Source organism: Herpailurus yagouaroundi, unplaced genomic scaffold (assembly GCF_014898765.1).
Source record: "Herpailurus yagouaroundi ecotype Mexico unplaced genomic scaffold, PumYag 165, whole genome shotgun sequence".
Taxonomy (NCBI): Eukaryota; Metazoa; Chordata; class Mammalia; order Carnivora; family Felidae; genus Herpailurus; species Herpailurus yagouaroundi.
Window position 1 is genome coordinate 4,350,236 of NW_024412406.1, and position 26,965 is coordinate 4,377,200.

Here is a 26,965-nt window from a genome sequence, read left to right on the forward strand (position 1 = left end):
GTGTGTGTGTGTGTGTGTGTGTGTGTGTGTGTGTGTGTGTGTGTGTGAGAGATCAGTATTCAATGTACATAATCTTTTACAAATACAGTATGCATAACATATATTATAATCTTTACATCTACTTTCTTTCACTAGTGTCGTGTTTTTGAGGGTCAACTATGATATAGCCTCTGTGCATATTTCATTACTTGTTATTGCTGAATGATTTTCCATTGTATGCACATACCACATTTGTTTATCCAGTGACCAGTTATGGGACATTTAAGTAGTTTCCAGTTTTGTGCTATTTTGAATAATGCTGCTGTGAACAATCTCATAGAGGCTTTGTGTGCATTTGTTTCCATTTCTCTTGGATTGATCTCTAGAGGTGGAAGGTTTGCTTATATGGCAAATAAAGTTTAACTTTTTAAAGAAACTCACGGTTTTCTAAAGTAGCTATACCATTTGACATTCCCACCACTAGTATATGAGAACTCCAGTTTATCCATGTCCTTATAAATGTTTGATTTATCTGTCTTTTGGAGTGTAGCCATTCTTATGAGTGTGTAGTGTGGTATTTCACTATAGTTTTAATTCACATTTCCATAATGACATGTTGGTCACTTTTTTAATATATTGATCACTTCTTCATGTGTTTTTTAGCCATTCCTATGTTTTCTTTGATGAATTGTCTATTTACGTCTTTTGCCCATTTTTTTCCAAGTTTGGTTGTTTGTCTTATTGAGTTATAAGCGTTCTTTATTTTGGATATAAGTCCTTTATCAGATATCTGATTTTCCTATATTTTCTCCTGATCTGTATTCATCTTCTTAATGGTGCCTTTTAAAGTACTAATGTTTTTCATTTTAATGAAGTTCATTTTATCACTTTTATTTTTATTTTTTAATTTTTTTAATGCTTATTTTTGAAAGAGAGGGAGAGGCAGAGCGCAAGCAGGGGAGGGGCAGAGAGAGAGGGAGACACAGAATCTGAAGCAGGCTCCAGGCTCTGAGCTGTCAGCACAGAGTCTGACATGGGGCTCAAACTCCAAACCATGAGACCATGACCTGAGCTGAAGTCAGATGCTTAACCTACTGAGCCTCCCAGTTTATCACTGCCCCCATTTTATCATTTTTTTTAAATGGCTCATGCTTTTAGTGTTGTGTCATTAAGAACTCTTTCCCCAGTAGCATCTGGCTGGCTCAGTCAGTAGAGCATCGACTCTTGATGTCAGGGTTGTGGTTCAAGCCTCACGTTGGGTATGGACCTACTTAAAAAACAAAAAATAAATAAAAAATTCTTTACCTTATACAGGGTCACAAAAGTTTTCTCCCTTTTTTCCTAGGATTTTTATAGTTTTAGTTCTTACACGTAGGCCTGTAATCCATCCTGACCTGATATTTTTGTAACAAGGTATGAGGTAAAGGTCTTAAGTTCCTACCGATATCTAATTGTGTCTGTACCTTTATTGAGTTGGCACCTTTATCAAAAGTCAAGTAAACATAAAAGAATGGGTTTGTTTCTGGGATCTTCATACTCTTCCATTGGTCTAGGTACCTATCCTTGTGCTAGTACCACAGTCTTATTTATTACAGCTCTCTTATGGTTACTGTTTGCCTAGTATATGTCTTTCCATCTTTTTGCTTTCAGTTTGTGTCTTTCAGCCTTAGGTTCTGTTTCTTGTATATAGCATGTAGTTAGGTCTTGGTCTTTTGTTTAGTCTGACATCTTTACCCTTTACATCTGCCATTTTGCAATTTATTTTCTATCTGTCTCATCTCTTTTGGTCCTCTTTCTCCTTTACTGCTTACTCTTGTGCAAAAGAAGTATTTTTAGTATGCCAGTTTGATTCCTCTGTAGAAATTTTTATGGTTTTTTTTTTTAGTGGTTTCTGTAGTATGCATTATAGTATGCATCTTAACACAGTCCACTTCAGAGTAATACGTAATTCCAGTAAATTATAAACTTGATGTCCATATATCTTCCCCCCCTTCTTTTGTATTGCTGTTATTACATATTTTTTAAAGTAAGCTCTAGGCCCGATTTGGGGCTCAAACTCATGTTCCTGAGCCAGCCAGACACCCTATTATTACATATTTTAAGTCTATGTTATAACCCCAGTAATACAGTGTAATAACTACTTCTATGTACAGTCTTTTCTCTTATAAAGAAATTAAGAAATGGGAAAAAGATGTTATAAACTCTTATATTTATCTATTTATTTACTATTAACAGCCCTCTTGATTCCTTCCTGTGAATTGATGTTATCATCGGGCATTACATTCTTTCAGCTTCAACATCTTCCTTTAATATTTTTTGTAAGGCAGGTCTGAGGGCAACAAATTCTCAGTCTTTGTTTATCTGGGAATGCTCATTTTTGAAGGATGGTTTTATTGACAGGTTTTTTTCTTTCGGTACTTTGTGTCATTCCTGTCTTCTGACCTCCATCATTTCTGATGAAAAGTCAACCTTTAATTACATTGTTACCGTGAACATGATGAGCTATTCCACCCTTGCTATTTTCAAGACTTTTTTTTTTTTTACTTTCCTTTTTTTTATTAACATTTATTTATTTTGAGAGAGACCGTGCACGTGTGAGCTGGGAGGGAGAGGCAGAGAGAGAGAGAGAGAGAGGGAGAGAGAATCTCAAGCAGGCTCCACGCTATCAGCTCAGTGCCCGATGTAGGGCTTGATCCCATGAACCATGAGATCATGACCTGAACCAAAATCAAGAGTCAGATGCTTAACCGACTGAGCCACCCAGGTGCTCTTGACTTTCAGCAGTTTGATTATGATGTGTCAAGGTGTTTATCCTAATTTGGCTTCATTGAGCTTCTTGGATTTGGCAAATTAATGCTTTATGTAACATTTATGAAATTGTTGGCCATTATTTCTTCAAATAATTTTTCAGTCTTGTTCTTTTGCCCTTCTCCTTCTGGCATTACCATTACCCACGTTTGTATACTTCATATTGTACTGCATGTTTCTGGATACTGGTTTGGTTTTTTTTGTTATGTCTTTCGTTTTTTGTTTTTTTCCCCAGTCATTTTTCCTCAGCTCTTGAGATTAAATAATTTCTATTGGTCTATCTTCTAGCTCACGGACTCATTTTTGTATCATTTCCAATCTGCTGTTGAGCCCCTTTTGTTAATTTTTCACTTTGGGTATTGTGCTTTTCCAATTCCAGAGTTTCTATTTTCTTTTATTACTATTACTATTGTTCTATCTCTTTATTAAGTCTGTACTGTGTTAATTAATTATTATGGCTTTATAATCTTTGTATCTGGCAAGGCAAGGTTTCCCTTCCTTGTTCTTCAAAATTGACTATTTGTTTTCCCATATGAAATTTAAAATCAGCTTGTGAGTTTTATGAAAGATCCTTGTGGCATTTTGTTTTGAATTATAATAAATTTACTGATTAATTTTGAAGATCAGAGTCATTATTACAGAATTGAATCTTTCTATCAATAGATCTTTTTAAAAGTCTTTAATGAAGGTGATTTTTTTTTTTCCTTAAACTTGTAGGGAAAGCTGTAGAATACTTTATGGATTTTCTTATCATAATTGGTATTTTCTAATTTGTTACTGTTATTATTTTCTATATATTTTATGTTACATCTTTGATGAAATCTCTCATTAGTTTGTAGATCCTTTTAGATTTCTATATACATAATCACATCCTCTGAAATATTAACAGCTATGTTTTTTCTTTTTTAATCCTTAATACCTTTCATTTCATTTTCATATTTTTTGTGTGCTAAGTAGAAACTTTGGAGTTAAGTAGGAGCATTTATGGTGAGCATCCTTTTCCTCTCTCCCTAACTTTAAAGGAAATGATTTTGTATTTCACCATTAGTTACATATGGTGTGTCCTACAAGCTGTTGGTAATTGTGGGTTATGTTTGTTTGTCTGTGTTTTTAGGCTAAGGAAGTTCTATTCCTAGTTTGTTGAAAGGTTGTGGTATGTTTATATTATTAATGCTTTTGCTTACATCTTTCAAGATAATCATATGGGGTTTTTTTAATCTGTTAGTGTGGTAAATCACATTCTCAGATTCTTAAATGCTAAAACATTATTCATTTGTGAAATTAACTCATTCAGCATTTTTTTTAATTGCTGGATTTGGATCGTAATGATTTTATTTAGAGTTTTTTGCAGTATAATTTTCCTCCCTGTTATTGTTGTTGGATCTGGCACCAGGATTATACAGGTCTTACATAGGTTGAGGAATAGTCTCTTTTTCTTTTCTCCAGAATCATTTGAGTAAGATTAGTATTGTTGGTTCCCTGAGTATTCATTAGAACTCCCCTATTAAACAACCTGAGTCTGATATTTTCTTTGGTTTGTTCAATAGTTTTATGCATAGATTTTCAACAACTGATTACGTTTCTTTAATGAGTAGAGTTTATTTGACTGTTTCTTTAGGGATCAAGTTTGATGTATTTTCTTAGAGGATTGCCAATTTGTACAGATTTTAAACTACATTGATGTAAGGCTGTTTTCTCATGATTTTTAAAAATATCTTAACATCTTAATTACCAAAAGTAGTATACTTAATTCCCTCATTATGATTTGTTGTTAATTTTTTTCTTTAGAATTCTGTAGTTGAAATATCCCTAGTGAATCATTCCTTTTATTATTAGATAGTGACTGTTTTTGTGCCTGATGTTTTCCACTTGAAATGCATTGCTCTGATATTCATAGAACTATACCTTTTGTGGGGAAGAAAGAGCAGATTTGCCTGTTGCCTTATAAGTATTTTTCTATCTTTGTATTTAAAGTGTGTTTCTTGTCAGCATCATAGAGGTAGATTTTTGGGTTTTGATGTAAACAGAAAAATATGTTATTTAACTGGTGAATTTATGTTATAATGTGTCCAGTAATTACCAATATACTTGTATTTATTCCTCTCATTTTATTTTGTGCTTTTTACTTACCCTGCTTCTCCTTCCCTTCCTTTTATATACGTAATGCGTTTTCTTTCTTCCCTTTTTTCCTCTATTCTTGGCTTCTAAGCTCTGTATTCACTGTCTTTTATTTAATGGTCATATGTTGTTCTCATCAGATAGTTTAGAACCAGGTTGTTTCCAGCCTTCCCAAAGTGAGCCAGTGCTTCCTTTGATTTACCTGCCACTTTCCTTGCTCACCATTCCAAGTTCTTTCACCTCACTCTTTCCACTGGGGCTCAGTTAACTGCTCCTTGAAATACGTCATTTAATAGTTCTCTTTTAGTGAATGTGTGTTGGTAATGGATAGGTATTTAATGTCTGAAATTTTTAAAATCTTGCTCTCATTCTCGAAGTATGATATAACTGGGCCTAGAATTCTACCTTGATATCATTTTTCTTGGTGCTTTAAGGTCTTTTCCACTGCCTCTGCTGTAGACCGTTGCTGTGAACCATCTATTCTCAGTTCATTGTTGTCCCTTTAGAGTAAACTTTTTCTTTCCTAGCATTTTAGAGATCTTCTCTAAAGATCTAAATGATCTAAATGACTTTGGCATTTGCAATTTTACTATCTTGTGTGTGGGTGGTTTCTATTTTTGGTTTCCTTGGGATGCATTATTCTTCCCAAATCTGAAAGTGCTAGTATTTAATCAGTTGTGAAAATTTTCTGCTGTTTTCCCATGAAGTGTTGCTTCTTCTCATTCTCTCTGTTCTCTTTTTTAGGAACTCTATGTATAAATGTGTGTGTTAGTTTCTTTTTTTTTTTCCTTTCCCATCTGTCTTAACCTTTCCTTCATGTTCTCTATCTCCATCTCTCTTTATTCTTCAATTTATAAATTCTGCAATTTTCTTTGTTCTCCCTCCCAGTTTATTGTATTGTCTTTAGACAGGATTATACTACTGTTTGATACTTCCATTAAGATTTTAATAATATTGACTATATTTCTCATGTCTTGACATTCCGTTTGTTTTGTCTCAGTTATACCTGATGTTTTTTTGATAGTGGCTTTTAAAAAATATTTTCAGGGTGCCTGGGTGGCTCAGTTGGTTAAGCGTCGAACTTCGGCTCAGGTCATGATCTCGCGGTTTGTGAGTTCGAGCCCCACGTCGGGCTCAGTGCTGACAGCTCAGAGCCTGGAGCCTGTTTCAGATTCTGTGTCTCCCTCTCCCTCTGCCCCTCCCCTGCTCACACTCTGACTCTCTCTGTCTTTCAATAATTAACATTAAAAAAAATAAAAAATAAAATAAAAAATATTTTCAAGTCATTATACTTGTTCATATTTTATGGTCTTTAGTAATATGCTATCTGAAATTTATGGAATTCTAATTTTTCTGTTTTTGGGGTCTGTTCACTTTCTTTTATGTTGGATGATTTCCTAGTGTGTTTTGTAATTTTGGATTATAAATGTACTTTGATTAGAAGTTTGTCTACAGGAAACCTTAACAGCCAAAGTTGAGGGTATATTCTTCCATGGAAATTTGTTTGCTTCTGCTGAGATACCTTGAGTATTGTTGATCCTGGACCATTTTTTATGCTGATTTCTAAGCTTGGGTGTTTCTGGCTAATTGTGATAGTTATAAATTCAGTGCAAAATCCACATGAGGCATCATTAGCTCATGGTTGTAGATTCTTCCAGAAGACTTTAGCTCTCCCACCTAAAAGCCAAGATGAGACAGTCTTCCTTGATGCATTCCTATTTTGATGAGTGATTTTTATTAATGACTTAGCTTTTTAAAGTCCTTGTTTTATTCCTGAGTGTCTCATTTTTTGGTCACTAGCCCTTAAAATGTGCCTGACTCCTCATCTCTTGTCCCATCTTGGTGTTTAAGGTTCAAAATGACCAAAAAATAACCTCTCTTCAACCCTCCTCCCACTGTCCAAAGACATAGTGTCGGTGCTCGTGGCACTTGTTTTCATTTCTCTTGATTTTTGTTCCCTGAGACTTACCTCTATTTCTTGCCCACATAGCTATTTTAAAAGTTGGGTTTCTAGCTAGGTATTTTATAGCCAGAGGTCTTATTTTGTTTAGTCACCCCCGTGCTGTGATCAATGGAAGTTATGTGTGGTTCATTTTTTTTCTTCTTGTCTGTGTTCCTGGTTCTATTTCCATTACAGTTGAAAAGTATTCGTTTTTTTCATAATGTGAATATACCCAAGGTATATTCTGGGAATATTCTGGGTAAATCTGGGAATGTTTATAAGGTTCATCTTATGTCATTAGGTAAAAATGCAAGCCACAGAATGTTAGGTATTATATACTTCACTTATATAAAGACAAATATTTGAGAAACTGAAAGTAATTCAGTTAGGTGGAACATGGGGTATGAGGAGGATTAGAAGACAGGAAAAGGAAATAGAGCAAAAGCTATGAAGTTGGGGTGAAAGGCATATGTCACATAATACTTCATTTGTCAAGGTAAGATATTTGACCTTATTATTTAGGCAGTAGTGAGTCAGAGGTAGCATTATCAGATCTGTTTTTTAAAAAGCCAGCTTAGGGGCACGTGGCTGGCTCAGTCGGTTCAGTGTCTCACTTTGTTTGGCTCAGGTCATGATCTTGCGTTCCCGAGTATAAGCCCCGCGTCGGGCTCTGTGCTGATGGCTCCTCGGAGCTAGGAGCCTGCTTCAGATTCTGTGTCTCCCTCTTTCTCTGTCCTTCTCCCACTCACGCTGTGTCTCTCTCAAAAAATAAATAACGTTTAAAAAAATTTAAAAAACAACAGAAAAAAAGAAAGCCAGTTTAGATTAGCAGAGTGCCTAAGTGAACATAGGTAAACCAATTAGTTTACTGGTGGTGTAGTTTGGTTAACAATTAGACTGTAGAAATGAGAACAAATGACAAAAATACAAGCAGTGTTGATGAGGCAGTGGGGGGTAAGGGGAAGGGAGAGTAGAAAAATTGAGTTATCCTTGGGTCATAGAAAGTAAGTAGGGAAATGGAGTGATCTAAGATGCCTGCCCGGTGGCTTGGAAGATGAGTAGGTAGAGTAGGTATTCCTTTGTGAACACCATTTGACTTGCCATTGGTACATCTAATTCTTCTGAAGAGGACCAGTAGGTATATGAATGATGTCCATGCACTCAGGAAAGGTGTGGGCTGGAGATTAACAACAGCAACAACAAACCACATTGGAAGTTAGATAAAATAAACATGAGAGCTGACATGTTAACAGTAAGTGCAATTGCTTAGGGATGGCATATAGAGCAAGAGATTATGTAACCAAGGGCAAAACTTTAATGAATGCCCACATGCAAAGAGCAAATAGAAAACTAAGAAGTAACTGTCAAAGTTAAGAGGCCAGCCAGGAACTTTTATGGAGGCCAGTGAAAGAGGTTTCCATTAATTTTTTTTTTTTAATTAAGTCACTGGTGAGTGACATTCAGTGTAGTTAATAAAAACAGTAATTTGGATTTTCCAGTTAGAAGGTCATTGTTAGCCTTTGCCTGGGCATGGTTAGTAGAGAAAAAGAGAGCAAAACTTCTCTAATTTAGTGATTTTAGAGGTAAATTAGGGGCTCAATTTGAGTGAGAAGTACTTTTTTTTGTGGAAAACTTCTTTGTTTTGAAAGGAAGGAGATTGCGTTAGTAGCTAGAGAGACTCTTGATCAAGTGGGCGGTGGAGATAAATTTTTTTTAATATGGAGAAATTTTTAGGCTTCATCAACTTGAGTCAACTTTATCAAGTAAATGCAGGGTCCAGAGGAAGGGGAAAAGTTGAAAATTTAAGAGAAAGCATGTGATAGAGCATGCTTCCAGAGGAGGTAGGGGTACATAGGATAGAGCATGTTTCCAGAGGAGGTAGGGTACACAAGATGACTTGAGTCATTCAAGGACATTCTTGAGGACAAGTGCAGGATGCTAATGTAGTTGAGAATCGGGGAGTCAGGGATTTGGTTTTTCCTGGTATAGGAATCAGGATCATCTGGGTTTGGAATCAGCAATAGTAACATGTCGTAAGTGGACTTGCCAAGAGTGAAGGTTTAAAATAGTCACAGAGAAGACAGGGAATGATATAGACAACTAGGAATAATTAGAAGCATTGATCAGTTTCACTGAAAGCCTCATCAAGATAAGTGACCCACATTTTTTCATGACATTTTTTATGGTAGTATGATTTTGTTTATTTGTTTTAATCTTTATTTCAGCAGGATTTAGCATCTGGGTATGATGGGTAGAATGTCAGTTTTGAATGAATATGGTAAAAGGAGAAGCAAGAGGAAAGCAATGTTGGGGAAAAATAAATAGGTGCTATTGAGGAGGTCGTTATAATAATATACCTGCTGAGCTAATACAAATGAATAGCCACATTTTTCAAAACATACTCATCTAGGACCAGGCAAAAATAGATGAAGGAGAGTAGAAACTTTAACAGTGGTTACTGGTTATTTTTTCCCAGTCCTACACTAGAGGGTTATCACATACTCATTTCAAGCACCATGGCCTACTACTTAACAATTCTCAGGATAAGGGACTTGTAATTGTAAGTCCACAAGGTAGGTGAGGATTGAGTGTCAAGATAGCAAAGACCAAAAAAAAAAAAATGCGGGAAGAGAACAAATTGTTTGGGCTGCATACATATTATTTTGATTATGTTCTTTGACTCTTTAGTAATGCTCTTGAGGGAGATACTGCATAAGTAATTAATTTTTTCTTCATTTTTTGTTTGTTTTCAAGGCTTTCTGTGAAACTTTAGAAGAGACAAATTACCGTTTTCAAAAAGAACTACTTGAAAAACAAAAAGAGGTGGAATCACTGAAGAAACTGCTCAATGAAAAGCAACTTCATATAGATACTCTAGAGAACAGAATTAGGTATATTGTGATACTTGCATTTTTGGCCTTACTAATTCAACTCAATACTCTGGGCTAAATGCCCTTTGTATTTTAATATGATTTAGGAAATTTCTGATTCCAAAAGTCTTAGACTCTTGGTATACTTCCTTGTAGGTTGGAAAAGTTGCCTTTTGATAATTTATTTAGGAGGCTGAACATTTGAAGGATGGGAAACATCAGAAAAATAAGCCTCTAGTTCAACAAGATAAACATTATTCGCTTTACCCTATTTAAGTGGCGTCTTTGTTTCAAGGCACTTACACTAATTTTTCACATGTGAAAGTTGTAGTTTGCGTTCCCATCAGCATATATTGAATTGATGTTGAAATCACTTTACATTAATCATAAGTACTAATTTCTCTGTTGACTCCCAGAGTCAGCACTTTATTAGCCATTTTAAGAATAGCTGAAGACTGGGGCACCTGGGTGGCTCAGTCAGTTGAGCATCCAACTTTGGCTCAGGTCATGATCTCACGTTCATGGGTTCAAGCCTCGCATCAGGGTCTGTGCTGATAGCTCACAGCCTGAAGCCTGCTTCAGATTCGGTGCCTCCTCTCTCTACCCCTCCCCCGCTCGTGCTCTGTCTCTCTGTCTCTCAAAAATAAATGTTAAAAAGAAAAAAAAAAAAAAAGAATAGCTGAAGACTGCTAAAGCTACATGTATTTACAAAAACAAACCAGTATTTATTTGTAGGAAATAACTTGTTGCTATAATGTACTTTTAGAACATTGTCTTTAGAACCTGAAGAATCACTGCTCATATGTGGAACGGAAGGTGGACACATCCCAAAGGTGGAGTCCTCTGCACCTGAAGTTGATAGAGATGATTTACATGAAGAATCTAGGTAAATAATATTTGGTTTATTGTAGCCCAATCATCTGAATAACTAGAGGCAAATAGGCACTAATACTCTATAGAGTATTTTTTATGAACCCAGTGTTACTGTATCATAAATCTCAGCAGAGAAAGACTTACAGATATTCTAAGTTGTGCCTAAAAATGAGTGTTTACAATCCAGGCTGTAAATGTTATTACTTACTTTGAAGATATATCTAAATTAAGTACTCAGTTAATTTATTAATTTTGTAAAGCTTGACAAATTAATCTCTCTCAGTCTTTTTCCATTCAAAAAGTGGGATACTGTAATAGCAACCAGCCTGCCTACCTACAGGAATGATAAAAAGATAGTATATTTGAAAGCACATAGAATATTTATTACTTATAAATCCAAAGTCATCATTAATACTTTAGTGGTAGCAGGTAAGCTGTAATTATGAGAACAAATTTTATATTGGTGAAAGTCACTATATTTTATTGATAAATGATAGTTGAAAGAGCTGAAAGAATTAAAAATATATCTCCAAAGGTGTTGTAACAACAACTTAAAAATGATTAAATTTCTGATCAAATATTTAAATATTCTTTTCCATGAAATATTTCCCATTAATATTTAAATATTCTTTAGGTAAAATTTGAAAGGTGATAGTGAAGGGAAACAGCATGTATCTAATCCCTTTATTGACATGTTTCTCTTTTTTGCAGAGCTGATGATAAGCCATGCTTAAGTTTGAGTGAACCTGAAAATTCTGTATCAGACATAGAAGTAGCAGAAGTGGCATACAGTGCTGAGGACGACTAACTGCGAGCAGTTCCTTCCATTTCTCTGTTTCGGCAAATTTAGAATAGAGTGGGAAATAGTTAAAAATAAAAGAAAGACTGAAGCATTTACAGAAAACAAAAAGATTGCACATGTATAAAGTTTACATAAAGAAAAGTTTTTTAAGTTATTGGGATAGGAAATGTATTCATTGCTGCTTTAAACTATCTTTTATCCAACCTTTGTATTTAATACACCAAAAAAAAATCTAGTTAGAATTCTGTTATCAAAACTAAATTCTTAAATAATGTGCATAAATTATTTTGGCTTTTTGCCAATATATTGCTCCAAACTAATGTGTGTATGTGCGCGTGTGTGTGTGTGTGTGTGTGTGTGTGTGTGTGTATGCGTGTCTCTGTTTGTGTTTAAATTGCCAATTATATCAGTTAAGTGGACATTAAATGCATGTTGCTATCTGGTTGATATATACTTCTTTGTATCTCTGACATGATATATTTTCATTAGTGGTTTAAATCAGTGGTAAAGATGAATTAAGTTTTAAATATTGATATGTTTGCCATCTGTAAATAAAAATTGCCTGTTGCAATGTTATTGCTATTTAAAAAGAAGAAAACTTTCTAATACCAAAGGAAAACTATTTGAAAGAGCTATAGTAACATATAATAGCATAGCTAAAGTGATAAAATAGCCTTGATTTTAAAAGCTAACTCATTATCAGAATATTATAAGTGTCCTAGTTTATTATAATATGTTGTACTGATTTTCCACATAATCTTTATCTTAAATCTCTACCTGTAGAATCAGTGAGTTTGCCTCTTTCAGAATACTACCTCTTTTTGCTAATCAAAATATACTCTTTTGAAAATATTGATTCTAAGCAAAAGGGAGTTATAAAAAAAAAAAACACAAAATAAAAAGCCATATATACTATAAAGTTCCTAACTATATTGACTCCTGGGATTGTATTTTTATCTCTGCATATGTGAATATGTTGCTATAATGTATTAAGGCTGATTTTCCTTTTAATATATTTAGCCAAGTGATGCACTTTATGATAATTAAACTCTTTTGTGCCAAGTTTAATTGGTGAATTTCTTTAGTAAGTGGAGTTAGGAAGAACTTATGTAGTGCCTTCACTGTTTCACTTTTATACACCAGTCTGCTAGAATCTGTGTCAGCTTTATGAAAAAGTGTTTATTTCAGATTTGCTTATAGTTGTTCAAAGTGCCTTGTTTCGTTTTTATAATATGTAGTTACTCATTTATTTTCTATTTCCACTGCTTTGCATATTGCTGTTAATAAGTACTGTGATCATGCTAGCATTCTGAAATTCCACTTGGTTTTTTGAACTGCATGTGCTTTCTAAAAGCTGAGGGAAACTTACTAGGGAAATAGAATAACGATCTCCAGTTTTGTTTCCTTCACTATCTAAAAGTTTATCGGTATCTTGATGTACATATTAAAATGTGGTTGTTTAAAATTCTACTTAAGTAGATAAAAGATCAATTGGCCAATTGGCTATTGTCAACATTTGATCTAAAAAGGGACTGCTTTTTACCAAAGGACCAAAAATTGTAAAAAAAAAAAAAAAAAAAAACCTTTGTCCAAATGCACAGGTATGTTTTGTCTCAAAATATATTCCACAAAGTATACTAGAAATGTGTTTACTATCTTGGGAGATAGAAAGAATATAATAAACTATTCTATCTGTTCATTTCAAATATTCTAGGCCTAAAAAGGCGTAAAAAGAACAATCATTTAAATTAATATCATTTTTAGTCGAATAAAACAAGATGATCTTTGCTGAATTTTAGACATTATAGTGCTATATTCATGTCTGCTTTAAAGTGAACCATACATTTTCAAAATCTAGCCTTTAAGAACATTGTATGTAAAGTTTTGGATGAGTAAAGAAAAACCCTTGTTGATAAGCCACTATTATTTATATTTAGAATTTACTTTTTTTTTTTTACTTTTGTGATGCATTTTATTCCCAGTATTATATTCATTTAATAAATTATTTTTTCAGTACAGCAGTAGCTATGTTGTTTAGATCTTGAATACCATTTTCCCCCTTCAATTTCAATGTTCTCTCTATCCCTTACAATTATTGTAAATTTAATTATACTTAACTGCTGCATTTCACAGACATGGAATGAGTTTATGATTTTTTTAAGTTTATACTTCATATTACTGATAATTTTAAGTCTTTGTGAATAGGTGCAGTACACTTCATATGTAACCAATATTAATAAAAAAAATTGAACATAATTCAAGCAGAAAATACTTTTGTGGATAATCTTTTAACTTAAGCTTCTAAAAATTAAGTTCCTGTATAGGTAGTAAAACCATAAAACTTAGCATTTTAAAATGCATTTTATTTGTCTACTATCCTGAGATTACACATTTAAAGCACATTTATTTAGAAAATCATGTTCCTCAGATAAATTATGTATGTAGTCTACTCTAACCATCTGTGATATCAGAAGGGAACAGTGGCCTTCAGTCTGCAAATAATTTGTCTGGTTTTGAAATGAGTTTTGTTACTTACAGGAATAGAGGAGTTTGGGGATTATGTTAAAAACAAGTCTGTATTCCTAACTAGTAAGGAGAAGAATCTAAATTTTATCCTCTGGAAGATTTTCAAAGAGCCACATAGATTATCCACATTTTACTTCTTCCTAAAGATAATAGAATTATCTTTACTGTATTGCACTTTGCTTCTGTGCTGTTGGCTTCTACTAGCAAAACAATCATTAGAACTTGTACAACACAAGTGTTTTTAAGGTTGATGTCTGCTATACTACATAGTGTACCCTTTATGAGGACTCATGGGAGAAAATTCTCTTAGGTCTCAGTAGCAGTAAAGCCTGTTCTTAAAGAATTGGTTTATTTTTATCCTAAAGACTCTGTTACTGTGTTTCTCTTTTTTGATTTGTTTTTGGAGCAGCCTTAAGCCAAATTGTAGGTCACCTGTAACTACCATATAGAACCTTAGGAGTTGTGCTTTTGTGTAGTAAACATGATTTTATTTTTTTTTTCTTTCTCAACTCCAGTTTTCCTCCCTGTTTAAGGTCTTCAGTTAGGAGAGATGTATATTTCTGTTCTGATAAAGTCTCAGATTTGAATGATATTTTAGGCTACATTAGATAAGAACTTGTCATAGTCTGTGCTAACAAAATTACTGCACCAGTATGGATGGCAGTTCTTAGGGTGCCTGGTGGCTCCGTTGAGCATTAGACTCTGTGCTCACAGTGCAGAGCCTGCTTGGGATTCTCTCTCTCTCTTTTTCTCTGCCCCTCCCCCACTTACACACATGCACTCTCTCTTGAAACAAACATTTTTTTTTAAAGGATGGCAGTAATTACACAAAGCTAAATTATTCTTCCCTTTAAAAGATGTCTTGAAGTAGAACATGTGAATATGGAATGTAAACTTAGACAAGCTAGCCAAGGGCAATCTATGGGTATGTTCGTGGCTAAAGCACAATATTAATTAACTCAGATTATGGTTTTAACCATAACCTTAAATTAGAAGACCCACTTGCCACTTTCTTATTTATCATTGACAGAAAAGTTAGAATAGTGTCATTAGCTCCACACAAAACAATAATAAAAATCAATACAGGTAATATATACTCAATAGCCAAAGGTAGTGTTTTATTGTAATAGATAAAGGGTAAGACCTGGTATACGTCTAATGGAATGTTTGCAACCTAGCTAATTGTAATCAAAGAAGTATTAGATGCTGGCTAAAGTGCTTTGCTAAGGTGTGAAATGAAAAGCACACCTTGGAGTGATTAAGCTTATATCTGGAAGATTTCTTAGAATTAGGTCATATGCAGAGGCGCCTGGGTGGCTCAGTCGGTTGAGCCTCCGACTTCGGTTCAGGTCATGATCTCATGGTCTGTGAGTTCGAGCCCTGCATCGGGCTCTGTGCTGACAGCTCGGAGCCTGGAGCCTGCTTGGGATTCTGTATCTCCCTCTCTCTCTGCCCCTTCCCCGCTCATGCTCTCGCTCTCACTCTCTCTCTCTCTCTCTCTGTGTCAAAAATAAATTCTAAAAAAAAAAATTTTTTTTAATTAAAAAAAAAAAAAGAATTAGGTCATATGCCAGTCCTGTCTTCCAGTTCCCTGTATAGCAAATACCATTCATTGACTAACCCGAAAGATTCTTTGCCCCCTCCAAAGTAGGAATGAGATAAACTGAATACTTATTTTCTCAGCTCCCCTTGCAACTAGGTTTGAACTTCTGACCCGATTATGGGCAGTGAGATGGATAGAAGTATGCTGGCAATCCACTTCTGGAAATCACTTGCTTTTCCTGTAAGAAGGTAAGCATACTGCTGATACAGCCTCTCCTCCCCCACCTCCCCGCCCCCACCTTGTTTTGATCTCAAGGAATGTCTGGAGGTGCTATGAAAACCATCTTGCAAATACAGTGTGGCAAGTGTGAGTGAAGGGTAAGGGAATCACAGAGAGTCTAGCCACTTGTTAAACCACTAAAAATTGTTTTTTGTTGTACCATGATAAAACCTATTTTTTTTAATTTGAGCTGTAGGTTTAACCACAGGATAAAAAGCTTATCAAACAAAAAGGCTTTTCTTCCTGTGAAGATATTGTATATTTTGTTAGTAAAGAAAAAAGATTAAAGGAGAAAATTTTTTTCTTGAAACCTGAAAGGGAGAGAACCATCTATTAGACATACCAAAGATCGCTTACTTCTGAGGCTCCTTTAGGCAAACCAAATACGAAAGAGAAGGCAGCCTGTTGTTCTACACATGTGGACTAGTCTTCTCAGACTGCTAGAACAAAATAACTGCAGACTGGATGGCTGAAACAGGAATTTGTGTTCTCAAGGTGCCAGCAGAGTGGGTGGTGTCTGCTGAGGGCGCTTTCTGGTGTCTCATTAGGACATCAGTCCTGTTGGATCAGGACACTACCCCTGTCTCATTTAACCTTCATCACTTCCTTGGAGGCCCCATTTCCAAATACAGCCACACTCAGGGGTTAGAGCTTCAACATAGGAATTTGAGGGGGACACAGACATTCAGTCCCTAACAGTATAGGACAGATGTAACATCATTCTATGGTTACAAAGATATTTTGCGGTTCGAAAGGTTAAAGTGCATAGTGTATTCCTTCATTTGTCCATTAGACAAACATTGAGCACCTACTGTGTGTTAGCTCTGGGTTATAAAAATTGTTGAGAAGCACATGATCCCTTCAAGTAGTTCACTGATACAGTTTTTTATACAGGCTGATCTGTATGCTGTACGGCATTGTGGTGAGCGTGGTGATAGACATAGCAGTTGTGATGAATTACAGGGACGAGAGGGCTGGAAAGGAGGACAAGTATTAGCCAGTGTAGAAGTATATAGCTTTAGCTGCTTCTTAAAAGTAGAATAGAAGGGCATGCCAGGCAGAAGAGGGAGTCCACTTCAGGCTGTGCAAGTGGCAGGGATCATTATTATCCATAATTCCTTTTTCCATCCAGCACGTTAATTCTACCTCCAAAGTCGAAGCCACTTACTTACCTGATGTGATAGGTCGAAAAGGGACACACAAACCACACTACATACCTTAAACATTTTAACTTGATGCACGTATATTCATTGCCAATGTTTAAATAGAGGTGCAAAGCTCTGGGCTGATGGCTCAGAGCCTGGAGCCTGTTTCCAATTCTGTGTCTCCCTCTCTCTCTGCCCCTCCCCCGTTCATGCTCTGTCTCTCTCTGTCCCAAAAATAAATAAACGTTGAAAAAATAAAATAAAATAAATAGAGGTGCAAAGCCTTTCTTTGGTATGCTTTTACTAATGAGCACTCTGGTTCTCCCTCCAGCTAAGCCATACCCCTGATGCATTTTCTGATACCTAGCTTTAGTTTCTGTAGAGTGAAGGCATGAGATGTGTATGAAGGAATCTATGACAGCACATTTTTCCATTTTGTTTGCAGTCCTGTATTGCTATCTTGCCTATACTGTTACGAAGTCTTTCCAAATCATCTGACCTAGTTTTCCCTAGAAATGGTCATTAATAGTCATATTTCATTGTTTCATATAATGTTAATAGCCTTATTTACATTTAATTTTAAATACAGCTGTTATATACAAATTTGGAAGCAAACTGATGCTTGGTAATCACACAATTCTCTTGGGAGGAAACAGGAGTGTGCAGATGTTCTAAGAAGGAACCAACTAGCCACAAGCATTCAGGGTGTCCTGGATGTCAGTGAGCGCGTTTTATACAGAAGATGCAGAACTTTGGCAGATCAATTATGAATTCTAGAGTTGGGGTGGAGGGCAAGGGGATGAGTTACCCTATACTTTGTCCAATTCTCTTTATCTTCACTGCCAGTCACCCTGGTCCAGATCACAAGGATCTCCCTGCTTCCACCTTCACCCCTACAATCCAGTCTCCCAAGGCAGCCATGGTTTTCTTTTTGAGAAACATAAATCACTGCATGTTTGTTCTCCACTTAAAAACTTTCAGAGGTTTCCCATTATGTTCAACATTGTAACATTCTTTTTTTTTATTTATTTTTTTATTTTATTTATTTTTGAGACAGAGAGAGACAGAGCATGAATGGGGGAGGGTCAAAGAGAGGGAGACACAGAATCCGAAACAGGCTCTAGGCTCTGAGCCGTCAGCACAGAGCCCGACGCGGGGCTCGAACTCACGGACCGCGAGATCATGACCTGAGCGAAGTCGGCCGCTCAACCGACTGAGCCACCCAGGCGCCCCCAACATTGTAACATTCAGATATCTATATGGCCTACAAACATGATTTCACTCTGCCAGTTACTCTGCCTGATGCCAGCCCGCATGGCCCCCTTTCGTTTCCTTGAGTCTTCTGCCTTCTAACCTGGCCGTATCTCCTCTCTAGATTGTTACTCCCAGAATCCTATCAGGCTCTTGTCTTAAATCACAGGTTACACGTTACCTCCATAGGCAACCTGAAATAGTACCCAAAACAATCAACTCCATCTTAGATTTCTTACTTTTTTATTGTCTGTTTCACCTGCCTACCTCCTCCGTGCTTCCCCTAAAAGGCAAGGCGTTGTCTTTTTCTCCCTCTCATCCTTGCTCTTCTCCACCACCACCGAGCTTAGGAGAAGATCTGGCACATAGTAGGTACTCAAAAATGTTTATTGAATGATTAAGATAAAGGCCTAAATTACAGAAATATTAGAGAAAATAGAGGCATTTGAAGGAAAAGTAAGTCTTGTAGATTGATAATCTCTGGGTAGATTGATATGCTACTAACTGAGGAAAAGAACAGTGAGAAGCTTTAGGGAGGCAGGGGGTACATTCAGTTTGGGACATGCTGGATTTGAAATACTGTAGGCAATCCCAAGTGGAGATCTCCAGCAGGTAGGTGTATACAATCATCCAAAAATGAGGGGAGGGGTCTGCTTTATAGAACTCAAGTCAGATTAATTAAGATGTATTATATCTCTTGTTCTTCATATCCCTTGCCCATAATTCAATGGTCTAAAACCTATTAGGAACTCCCGTGTTAGGAACTCCAGTAATGCATGACCCCATGTGTACTATGGTGACAAGCGTCATGGAAATATGTCTGATGGGCCCAGGTGTCTCATTCAGTTAATTTGTTTTTCATTCCAGAAGTAATTTGTTATTGGAGAAGATCATGTTTTTCTTTTTCCTTTGAGGAGATACAGTAATGGCACAATATCACAAAGGTGGTCTTTTTTCATTTATTTTAATATTTCACATTTAAAGCAAAGTTTAAGAAAAAGAAGAAATGCAGGTAGACAAAGAATGGAAAAGTTTTATTCCACTAGTAATCAAAGAAATATAGTTGCAATATATACTTTTTTTTTAAATAACTTTTCATGTTTATTTATTTTTGAGAGATAGACTGTGAGCAGGGAAGGAACAGAGAAAGAGGGGGACACAGAATCCCAAGCAGGCTCCAGGCTCTGAGCTGTCAACACAGAGCCCGACAGGGGGCTCGAACTCACAATGGTAAGATCATGACCTGAGCCAAAGTTGGACACTCAACCAACTGAGCCACCCAGGCGCCCTGCATTGGTGGTGGGAATGAGAACTGGTTTAAGAATATTTCTGGAGTTGATGTGGCTACATATGTGATGTGTAAAGATTTACTCGAAGGATGTACATCACGTTTATCACAGATACTTCAACCAAAGTTTCTAGTGTCAAGGGGATTTATTAAATGGTGTATTAAGTGGACTCTCTTGTATTCAATAAAGTGTGATGTTGCAAACAAGACTTGAGGATATTTATGATATACTACTAATTGCAGAAAGCAACTTATAAAACAGTATTATCTCACTTTTATAAGTGAAAAGTCATGCATTTATGCATTTGTATACAGAAAGAATAAATACAGTAAAATAATAGCCATGGTTGTCTACTTGATGGAATTATCAAGGAATTTTATTTTCACGAATCTGTCAATTTTCTACCACAAGCATATATTACTTTAACTTTTAAAATTATTTTTTTAATTTTTTTTTTTTTATGTTTATTTTCAAAAGAGAGACAGACTGTGAGTTGGGGAGGGACTGAGAGAGAGACACACACACACACACACAGAATCTGAAGCAAGCTCTAGGCTCTGAGCTGTCAGCACAGAGTTCAGTGCAGGGCTCAAGCCCAGGAACTGTGAGATCATGACCTTAGGTAAAGTCAGACGCTTAGCCGACCAAGCCACCCAGGTGCCCCAAAATTATTTTTAAGCTAACAATAACTACTATGTGTATTGCCCCACCATCTGCTCTTTGTTTGACTCACTGCAAATTCCTCAACCTCTCTGTCTCCTGTAAGAGGAAGATAATGCCTTCCAAACTACAATATTTTTGTGGCCTAAATGGAGTATGAAAATGCTAAGCCCAGTCTATCACATAGTAGACATTCATAAATGAGCAGAATCTAACATCCAGTCTCCTGACCTAAATACCATCATCCTTGGCCATTCAGAAATCTATCTGTTAACCTAAAACACAGTGGAAATCTTTTATTAAAAAGTGACTTTGGGGGGGCACCTAGGCGGATCAGTCAGTTAAGTGTCTGACTCTTGATTTCGACTCAGGTCATGATCTCGCAGTTCACGGGATCACGCCCCACATCAGGCTCTGTGCTTACAGCCTGAAGCCTGCTTGGGATTCTCTCTCTGCCCTGCATTGCTCACATGCCCGTGCATGCTCTGTCTTGGTCTCTCTATAAATATAAACGTAAAAAAAAAAAATGGACCTTGGGGAAGCCTTGGTAACTCGGTTGATCATACAACTTTGGCTCAGATCATGATCTCACAGTTTGTGTTCGAGCCCCACATCAGGCTCGCTGCTGTCAGTGCAGAGCCTGCTTCAGATCCTCTGTCCTCCTCTCTACCCCTCCCCCACTCATGCTGTCTCAAAAATAAACAAACATTTTTAAAAAATGACTTTGGTGGACAGACTGAATTCATTAACCACGTTATTCCATCATCTACCCTTTACTTTAAATCTCAAAGGCTTGAATGGGCTTTATCCAATTTACAAATGGTTTTTGTTCTAACTATATTTCCAAGTGGTGCATCAAATAAATGGTGGTTTATCAAACTAAACTTAAAATTCCTTTTTAATCCGGGGTGCCTGGGTGGCTCATTCAATTAAGAGTCTAACTCTTGGTTTCAGCTCGTATCATGATCTCACGGTTTGTGGGTTCAAGCCCCTTGTCAGGCTCTGTGCTGACGTAAGTGCGGGCCTGCTGGGATTCTCTCAGTCTTAAAAAAAAAGTAAACTTTTAAAAGTAAAACATTAAAAAAATTCCTTTTTAATCTATAATACACTAGAAATTTGTATAATGTTTGCAATAGGACAAAATGGTTTTGAGCTTGTAATGAAACAACATAGTAACAGAGATTTACCTGGACACAGGGCTTGAGAGAAGCAATTTAACCAGTGATGTAAGTGGAGACTTTTGTAAAGAATATAGTCAGAGATTTCAAAGTGAACCGGGCCAAACACAAAGAGATGATGCAGTTTTGAAGTGTGCTAAAAAATGTCAGCTCTGACCACCTCAACTAAACAGGCCAAAAAGCAGTGCAAAAGATGTATGCCATTAGGATATAAGTGAGCGGGGAGATCACCCCCCCCCCCAGGCCTCCCCAGTTCCTCATGAAGGCCAGTCTCCCATGTGGTAGTTCATGCACATACATGGGACGATTAAATGCACCAGGTCACAAGAGCAGAGAAAGCACTGGCTTCCTCCTGGCCTTCTGTGCCACTAGGCTGGAGTGGGACCATGTCAAGCCCTGAAGGCCTAACTAATGCCACATGAAGAAATTCCTTGCCATTCCGAAATACCTGACAATTCTATTTTTTTTAAGTGTCTTCTTGCATGCAATGGGCCAAGTCCTGACCCACCACAAATGAGCTCATAAGAAGGTGGCTGGCACTGGATTTTTTCGTTTGACATTAGTCTGTCAATCATCACCTCTCATCTTATGCTTATGAATCAAAATAAGGTCTGTGTTTTTGCTTAAAACGGTATAATGATTTTCCTGTGATAACTGAACAGGAATTAGAAGACAGAGAAGAAATGAGAGTTGGCCCACATTCGGATTAATTAAAGTTTACCTGGTAAAAGAAGACGAAGCGACAACAGCACATGGACTCAAGCCCCTGAAGGTGAAGAAAGGTGACCAGAGGAGTGTGGTGGATGAAGCCGGACCACAGGAAAGCAGCCAGGCAGTCTGGAAGCTCCATTATCCGGTATGTTGCAGACATCTACCCCTCAAATACTCAGTCAATGATTTATTTAATTGGGTCTCAGAGAAATTGGTTTTATAATATGCAAACAACTTTATGTTCAAAATAAGACTTTTACCGTATGTGCTGGAAGAGAAATACATTTAGAAACACCTTTCATTTTTAAGCTAGATAATACATGAATGTCTCACTAAGAGTTGATGTAGCTTACCTGGATATATATTTACAACGCCTTCCTCAAAATATTTTTTAAAAATCTGTTGGGTTTTGCTTTTCTGAGCATTCCACATCTATAAAACATTTCATAATTTTCTCCAGTGCTAGTTAAGAATATACTTTAAAATTGAACAGACTTAAGTTTTAGTTTTGGTTCTGCTTCTTACCAAGTGGGAGAATTACTTTGCCTCTCTGAGCCTTGGTGCTCATTTAAAAGGGAGATAATGATAGCGTTCACCGATCTGATATGCTGAGAGGAGTACACGCGTAAGCATGTGTCAGGTGCTCAGAAACATTTCAGGCATTGCACTCAATTACCCGACACGTTGTAATGTGTATACATTCAGGCATTAATCAGCAAACATTGTCAGCCATCCACTGCGTGGTAGGGCATGTGCTCGACATGCTGCAATGAACTAGGCTCTCATAACCCAGCTCTTTATGTGACATTCCTCCTGGGGTGCCCAGGAAGTTAGACCCACAGCATCTGGTGCATTCTTCTAGCAGAGTACTCAGTACTCTGAGTTGTACTTTAAGTCCACCCACCAGATAGATCCTAAGCAGCCCTTGACTGTCTATGTCATAGTGCTGACATATACACATCAAGGGCTCAATGTATTTGTTGCACAGGAATGCATTGTGACCAACTTTGGATATAACATTTCAAAATAAGGTATTGGAACTCTTAGCCCCCAGGCAATTAATACTTTATAAACTACTCACAAGTAATATGGACCCAGGGGATCTATTCTAACTAGAAGTACTTTAGAAATTAGCTGGTCCAAAGAGCCTCAGACACAAATCCCCTTCATAGAAGGTCTGCCATGCCCACAGAAGCAACTGGGATTAGGAAAGCTCTCCTGCAGTGGTTGTTGGGTGGCAGTTTGTAGACTGCCTCTACTTACCTAGATACAAATCCTAGAATGTCTATGCCTGTGAGCTCATCAAGTTGTCTGCTCCAAACCTCTCATTTTGCAGACAAAACCTCAAACCAGAAAGATTATATGAATACACCGAGCAAGTGTTGGGGCATCATGGAAAACAAGCCTCTTTGGCTCCCAGTCTAGTGCTTCTCTTTCCTGTGTTTGGTTACATCCACAAAGCCTCCATGAATGATGGATCATAGCCATTGTCTGTGAATTTTTCTTCTCCACAGCCAGTGAAGGAAGAGTTCTCAATTTTTATCCCTGATCCCAGGTTCCAGCTGTACCTCTTGGGCTTAGGTTGACAAAGGAGGTTAGGGAAGAAGGCTCACGAGTCACACTTTAAAACCAACAGCCACGATGAACGACTTCTGGCATGGGTGTAGCTGCATGCATTATAACAACCTCCCAAAAGTCATCAAAAATCGCTGCCCATTCCAATGCCTGGAACCTCATAAGTAAAGAGAGACCTGCTTCTTCGAATTAATGGAAATGTGAGCCCCCTCAGTCACTGCTACAATCATGCAGTCTTCCTTTCTGCCAGTGAGCAGTGAAAACACTTCCCTCTGAGGCTGCTTGTTAGACAAATTACCTCTGTTGTGCATATGGCTGAGCAAGGTTGTTGGGTCCTCTAAATTCCTTGAGTAGACCAAAGCATCTCCTGAGGGCCACCCCAGGCATCACTGCAACCCCGATATTATCCCTGGCAATCTTTGCCTTACTGGTCCGCAAGACGCACTGGAGTGTGAGAGGAGGCAAGAGCAGGGATTCCAAAGACTGCTTACTTTCAGTTAAACCATATGGCCTATCCTGTTGTCTCATTTATAAGAAACCATTTTCAATTCTAAAGTTTCAATTAATAAAATCCAAACTGCTATCAATTTCCCACAAACGGAGCAGCCTGCGGCAGATTTCAGCAGGCGCCTCGTCTTTGCCTTTCCCATGAGCTTAGAGTGTCGCCTAGTGGGAAGAATGTGAAGTAGCACTTGATAATATTCCCGTAGAGGAAAAAACTACCAGGGGAGATGTCAGGAAGGCAACTAATTGAAACTACCAACGGTCTTGGTATTTGGCTGCTGTTTTACTGATTTGTCAGACCTAAAGTAGATACGTTCGAAGCTTTATCTCAACTGACTATGTCATCTAAGAAAGTGTACTACCCGAAAGAGGGTATTCATCCCATTAGATGTCAACTAGCATAAAGAGGAGTGTATTCCATTTCCCTCCACATTTACCATAGAATTCTTTCATGAATGTTTGTTTAACTTCATAAAACAGGAACATGAAATTGACCCTCGCCTTTCCCATTTTTATATCTGAAATTCGAAAAAGGCATTATCAACTGTTTTTGAATTTCAATAAACTTTTTAATTTATTCATTTCTATTATTTTACCTATTTATCCCTGGTATACCAGCTATACAACACTGAAAGTTTCCTATTTCTTTAAGTTCTCAATAGTTCTGTACCAGAACTACTCTCTACATTACCCTTTTCATTTTCTCACATTCTCTTTATTCCTTCACAAAACCTTTTTCTTGTTCTTTCTTTCTTTTTTTTTTTTTTTTTTTTTTACTTCAGCTAGTTTTCTAAAAGTGGCAGGTCTGATTTTTTGCCATCTAATTTTGAAAAAATGAATTTTTTCTCTTACTCCATATCTTCCTTTTGAGGAGTTTGACAATCTGAGAGAAGTGGTTTTATTCAAATAATTAAAAGATGGAAAGTTGCTGCTTGACTGGATAGAAATTGGATATTTTTCCATACTGTCAAAACATATCACAGAAGCCAGAAAACCTCCTAGATTTTCTACTATTTATCCCACTCCTTCTTCAGTTGAATTTCCACTAACTGGAAGTTAGCCTCCCACTTCTCTCCACAGCTGCAATTTTTTTACTCCAAACTCTGATTCTTCTACACATTATCCTTTGTTCTACTGCACTATAATGATGAAGTGGCTCTCAACACCTCAACCTTGATGTCCAAAGCCAAGATGATCCTTTTCTTCACCAATCCACACCCCACATCTGCTCCTGCTCCTGATAGCCCTTATCTCATAGAAAATGGCACAACTCTGTGCCAAGTCACTCAAACAAGCAATCAGGGAGTATCAATGATTCCTTTGTCCCCTTTGATTTCCCTCCACATCTAAACCCCATCACCATGCTCTCAGCTCATGCCAGCCTCTCAGTAGATGTCCCCGTGTTCGCTTTGTCCTTCTCCAGTCTGTTCTCTGTTATTTTGATAGATTAAACTTTGTAATATGAAAATTGATAGACATATAAGAATCCTCTATTGCTCCCCAATACTTTCAGCATAAATCCAAAGTCCTACACAAGGGTACTTAAAACCTTCATCATTTGGTTCCTAGCAGCCTCACTATCTTACACCCAATGCTCCAGCCATCCTAGATGCCAGCTTACCCTTTCCTACCTTCCTGCCTTAGCTATACTGCTCACTGCCTCCTCAGAGAAGTACTCAGTACTCAACTCAGGGAACAGGTTGTCCAGAAGGCCAGAACAGGATGTCCTAAGGCATCCATGCAACACTGAAACACTGATCACATTGCATTGCACTGTCTTTTCATGTGCTGACCCTCCCCAGTTAGACTTCTTGAGGACAGGAACAGTTGTTATCCATTTTTGAAAACCTAATGCCCTACAGGATAATCATTATATTGGAAAAATTGTGAACAAGATAATAATGGGGAAACTTTGTGACTTCTTACCATGTGCGGCCAGGCATGACGTGGATGTTACATGTACTGTTGTATTTAATCTTCATATTGGCTCCATAAAGATATTTTTTAAATACTTGTTTTACAAATGAAGAAAATGAGGGTCAACAAAGTTAAAAAAAATTATCTAAGGTCACTGTGTGGAAGGTGCAGTGTACCTTCCAAATCCCCCTTTAGGAAAGGACTTACTCCCTCATTGCTTAAGGAGTTGTCTATGGCACTGCTCACCCAAGACTATGCAGTCTTTTCAAGGCAACCGCATTTATCGATCCCCATGGGGGATCGCCTCCACTCGGGCATCACTTCAGATTGTCTCATGGGGTCAGCGAAGGCCTCCTTTGAGACTGCACTGCAGCTCAACTTCTAATCATTCCTTCTTTCTCTCCCTTCTTTCCTTGGGTGTTGATGCCACAAGCATTCCCAAATTAACCTCTTGTAGTTTACTCTCCATCTCAGAGTCAGCCTCCCGGGGAACCTGGCTGGTACCAGTCACACAGATAGACAATCAGCAGCTGTGCTCTGAACCCACTAGGCCATACCACCTCCCGTGATACTTACCTTTATATCCCTGGTACTAAGTGTAGGTGCTCAATAAATATTTGTCAGTTCACTTTTTCATCTGACTCTGGGGGGCAGGGTTGGTTAGTGTGGGTCATCTGTTTGTAGTTCTTGCCCTCAATAACTTCACAATCTAGTCTACTGCCATGAAGTCTACTTCTCAGTCGGAAGAGCATGCGACTCTTGATCTCAGGGTCATGAGTTCGAGCCCCATGTTGAGTGTAGAGATTCCTAAAAGCAAGTGGGCTTAAAAAGCCATCCTGGGTCTACAGGCAGTGTCCATGTCATACATTTAGCTTCCCTGCACTTTAAAATCTACAGTGGATGACTTCAAGCATTGCAGCCATCAGAACTCTTTGGTTATGGCAGAATGCTCTAGATCCTGCCAACATTTTCAGGAAAGAGACCAGAGTAAAGAC

General features: G+C 37.3%; 1 protein-coding gene across 4 annotated transcripts in view; it reads left to right on the forward strand.

The window, feature by feature from the left end:
* Positions 1–26,722, forward strand: part of SNX16 (sorting nexin 16) — a 63,318-nt gene extending 36,596 nt beyond the window's left edge. For 3 of the 4 annotated variants that reach the window (XM_040487495.1, XM_040487497.1, XM_040487496.1), the window contains 3 exons: positions 9,602–9,738; positions 10,484–10,603; positions 11,302–13,648. In XM_040487495.1, coding sequence (XP_040343429.1) covers positions 9,602–9,738; positions 10,484–10,603; positions 11,302–11,398 — 354 coding nt within the window. In that variant the 3' untranslated portion in view covers positions 11,399–13,648. Of the gene's footprint in view, positions 1–9,601; positions 9,739–10,483; positions 10,604–11,301; positions 13,649–26,710 lie in introns of those variants that run through there. The other variant, XR_005794117.1, reaches the window with a different exon arrangement.
* Positions 26,723–26,965: the final 243 nt, after the last annotated feature.